General features: G+C 41.2%; 1 protein-coding gene across 5 annotated transcripts in view; it reads right to left on the reverse strand.

Annotated features, from left to right (window-relative positions):
• CZH18orf25 (chromosome Z C18orf25 homolog) overlaps positions 1–4,446 on the reverse strand; it is a 44,150-nt gene that overhangs the window by 5,878 nt on the left and 33,826 nt on the right. For all 5 annotated transcript variants that reach the window (XM_010725166.3, XM_031557181.1, XM_010725167.3 and 2 more), the window contains one exon: positions 2,496–2,678. In XM_010725166.3, the coding sequence (XP_010723468.1) occupies positions 2,496–2,678 (183 nt within the window). The remainder of the gene's footprint in view (positions 1–2,495; positions 2,679–4,446) is intronic.

Consider the following 4,446-nt stretch of genomic DNA (forward strand, 5'->3'; position numbering starts at 1 on the left):
TATGAAAAGCTCCACAATGCAGCAGTGTGGTTTTTCGTGATAACTCAACAGCTATCCAGTTCATCAGTCTGTGTTTATAAAGGACTTGTTTGACAAGAAAAAAGAGGACATACTTCTACTGTCCCCCTTTAGCACTAACCTTGGGGAAGCTGGGCAACCTAGAAGGAGCTGAGACTGCCGACTGCTTGGGAGCAGCTCACATATTGGATGACATGGGCGAAGAACCATTTGTAGAGTGTGACATTTTGAATTTAGCTGATTATTGTGTTATATATTATGTTATATATGCTAGAGGGTGTGCCAGGAAAGCTTCCTGATGGCTGCTTGAAATACTCGGAAAGGTGGAAGAAAAATAGAGGGACAGAGTGAGCACCCTATTTCTCTGTTTTAGGAAAATGAAGGCCGTCGGTGCACAGGGTTGGGAAGGAGGCACTGGTATTGGTCTGCCTTTATATGCTAACTGCTAGGACTGATGTATGCCATTCTGCAACCTCTGCCCAGGGCTCTAGAAGACAAAGCAGCCTTGAAATGAGTCCCCAGAGACATTACCAGGAGCTCCCAGAGACTGGGTTATTGACACAGCTTTAAGTTCAGACAATAAAGTAATTAGCAGTGGAGAAACCATGATTAGCAGAGTCAATATTACAACATGTAGCTGAGTGTAAATCAGGATTAGAGCACGCAGGCAGATTTACAGCCTCTGGTCATACAAATTTCACGCCTAATAACATGCCTACACACTTAATATCCTTGCAAGAACATTAAGATGACGCACAAAGGAGATGTTTTGTTTGCCCTACAACATCAGCTTGCAAAACAACCCAAAATATTTGCCCGTGCACAAAGATGTGATAGTGTGCCCTAGTAAGATTTTTCACATAGATTAAGCTTATGTTGCTATTTTCCCACGGGAACCCATCACGTAACATCTCCTAAGCTAGACACTGGCTAAAGGTTAATTTGGGAAGGAGGTGTAAGATGTGAAAACTCCATTTTCCAAACGTGCAGTTCTAGGCATGGTATAAGGAAAAGCTGGTCCTGACAGACGTACAGTCAGCAGTGTACTGAAGTACAAGGCTCTGTGGCAAAGTGTATGCAGGAAGTAAAGAGATTCGTCCCTACAGATGCTTTCCCAGCACCAGGAATGAATTTGCCTGGGCATGTTCCCATTGGCTCAAGGATAAAGAGTTTCCTGAAGGGATCCATTTAGCTGGCAACCTCATCCTTGCAGAAGTTTGTGCCCTTGGATATAGGAGGAAGGATGACAAATTTCTACCTGCATCACAGCTTCGTACTCATAAAGAGCAAAGTGGAAATGCTTGGTAAGAAACCTTTGTTTTATTTCCTTACGTTCCTTTCTTTCTGCTGAAGTACCAGGCCATCGGTGCTGTGTATCGGGCTTCAATAAGGCTGGAATAACAGCCTAGCCACAGACTGTAGTGAAGGTAACACAACAGATGTCCTCCTATTCAAAAAGAGAACCTCTCCACTAGGTAATAATGGAACGCCTCTTTCAAAATGTGCCATGCATTTGTATTTGTTTCAGCTTTATGGATGCTGAAAAGCAGCTCAGAGCTACTCAGAGGCTTGCAGTATAGCCTGCATTTAAAAAAGAGAGTGAAACACAAAACTGTGCTCCACCACGAGCAAGCCTCCGTGTCCTACACGTCTGAAAACCTTAATGGTGTACCAAAAATGACTGGCAAGGAAGGCAATATGTTGGCACTTGGGGCTATGGGGTGAAGTCAATAGAAAACATCCCCATGCTAACACAGCTCTCTCCCCCAGTCCTTGGAGCACCTCGTCTTACTGCATAGCTCTTTTGTGACAAGTGGAGCTGAGCAATGTTATGAGGCTCGTGAACTTCTTTACAGCCTTCCGCAGTACTCCTGCTTTCGCCTTCTTGTAGGAAGTTTCAGCCCACTGATGTGAAGCCCAATTACAAGCAGCACCTTTTCACCCTTCGTCTTTATCTGAACCTGGAATGTCCAATTTTCTAGAATATGTTAAAAATGCAGGTAGCATGTGGGGAAGAAAAATGAATGCTTGTATTTTACAGAGTCAAAAAGACAAGACAGACCCCCAGAAAAGACAATTACAATAATTAAAATGAGGTGATGATTGGTTTACTAGCTGGTGGCTAGATGGGTCATCATAATCAAGTATTCAGTAGTGAGAGTAGCTCACTGTCATAAGAGAGCAGGAAAACCACCAAAACAAACAAACAAACAAACAAACCAGATTTCTGAAGAGTAATTAGAGGGGGAGAAAAAATTATTAAGAAACTTAGTGTCAGAAACTTTGTCAGTTTTTTATCAGTTGTTTTTTGGAGTAAAGGTCAGACACTTTCAATAAGCACCTATACTGTTTTATTGCATAATCCATATAGGGTGCTTTTAAAGCTGTATAAATCACAAAAACATCGAAAGGATGGGAGGTGGACACACCAAGAGAGAAGCAGGAATGAACATCAGAGGAAGGGAGCTCAAACCAACCTCCATCAGCACCCAGCTCATCCAGCAGCCCTCTGTTTCCCCAGCTAGATTCCAGGTCTTGGTTTCCTAAGGAATTATTGTGCTCTTGCACCACTTCAGTCGCCAACAGATTGTCCACGTTTACCACTTCTGGGTCTGAATTTGTGTCTGATATATCATAATGAGCTACAACTGGAGGTCCATCTGCAAAAGGAGAGAAAAGCAGCTGCTATCAGATGTCAGTATACAGTAAAACACGCCTTTAGAAGTACAAATAAGTTAAGAATTAAAGCAATCTCCTAATGAGGCTCTTAAAGGAATGTAAATTATATCAATTATTGAACTTTGAATAATGAACAGTCTGATTACAGAGACATTTTAACCTTTGCATACACAGAAAACACAAAGATGAGGCAGTTGCATCTGTATTATCTCTTACATTAGCACATAAACATCTCCGTATCTGACAGCATTACATTTACAATCCCAAAAGGATGGAAGCTTCATTTTAAAATAAGAAATGCTGTATTAGAGGACGTTAGATTTGTCAAACTATCTAATTAAAGAATTTTACAAATAATCTCAAGCTATGGCTTACATTACTGTAGGGCTGCTTGAATAAAACTAACTTTCTAATATAAGTGATCCAAGTGCAATAATTTAACACTAACTTAACACTTCCTTACAAAGCATCTATCCATCAGGGACAGGGGAATTTTTCAAAACTGCAATGTTTTGGGCTTTGTTTTCCAAGATCGAGGCTAACAAGAAGCAGAAGTATGGTGTGCAGTGATAAATATGCTTTTCCCTAACTGCCATATGTGCTTTTGGCTGCCAAAAATAAGGGGAGGAAAGAGGGAGAGGGAACTGTTTGCATGATTAGTGGAAGCCATAAAGGTGATCTGTATAAAAGCAATGTATCTTATAACTGCCTTCGATAGATGTTAACGATAAATAACGTTTCCTTCTTGAGTTTCTTATGTCTCTAATATTTGAATAGCAAATTATAACAACTGATTAAGCATTAATAAAAATAAACTGATCTTTTATATGGTGTCTTGTCTGTGTAATTTTTTTACGATGGCATAGATGGCGATCAAGTAAATCTGAGCTCTTGAACAAATCTCACACTCTTACAGAGGCAGACAAATGTTTGCACACAGCCTAGAAGGGATGAGGAGTTAGTCTGGCTGGCCTCAATGTGTGTATAAGGGTTCTTTGTGTTGCCGGTGCCTGGGAGCTGCAAATAGCCTTGGACTTGAGTAAGGAGAACACCCCTATGGAGGTGCTCAAGGGCAGGATGTCATTGTGGGCAGCCTGATCTAAGTGACTGGCAACCAGCCCATGGCAGGAGATTGGAGCTCAACCATCTCTAAGGTCCCCTCCAACCAAAGCCATTCTATGATTCTGAAATCTATTATTGAGGGGTAACAAAAAGGTGGGTTTGGTCCATTTGGTTACAGTGGTGCATTTTCTTTTTGAGGTGTGAAAATCTCCCGTCTTTGGAAAGAGGCTCAGAAAAAAAGAAGTTGAATTCAAGGTAGAGATTAATGTAGGCACAAAGAGAGATTGGATGATCCTAATGCTGAAATGATGCACATCTTAATTCAGACACTTTGCCTCTGCTAATTACTATAGTTTATCAATTCAGGGTGGGTGACAGCAGTTGGGGTTCTTGTTCCTCAAATGGCAGAATGAAAACTTTGTTTGGGCTCAGTCCTCAGCCATAGAAATGAGCATGAAATGCAAAAATGTTCTGGGCCAAAGGATTGCACTTTGCACAGCTACACAGGAGTGTGAGCAGCTGCATGCCTGGGGGACTTCTTCATTACGTGATATGCACACAGTATCACCCTAATGGGACAATAATTACGTGCTGAGGAAGACAGGACCTTCAGCACTGCAGAATGACAACAGATTTCTTTTTTAAAAAAATCACAAGGAATAAAAAGAAAAAAAAAAGTTCAGAATC

Source organism: Meleagris gallopavo, chromosome Z (assembly GCF_000146605.3).
Source record: "Meleagris gallopavo isolate NT-WF06-2002-E0010 breed Aviagen turkey brand Nicholas breeding stock chromosome Z, Turkey_5.1, whole genome shotgun sequence".
In the NCBI taxonomy this organism is placed as follows: Eukaryota; Metazoa; Chordata; class Aves; order Galliformes; family Phasianidae; genus Meleagris; species Meleagris gallopavo.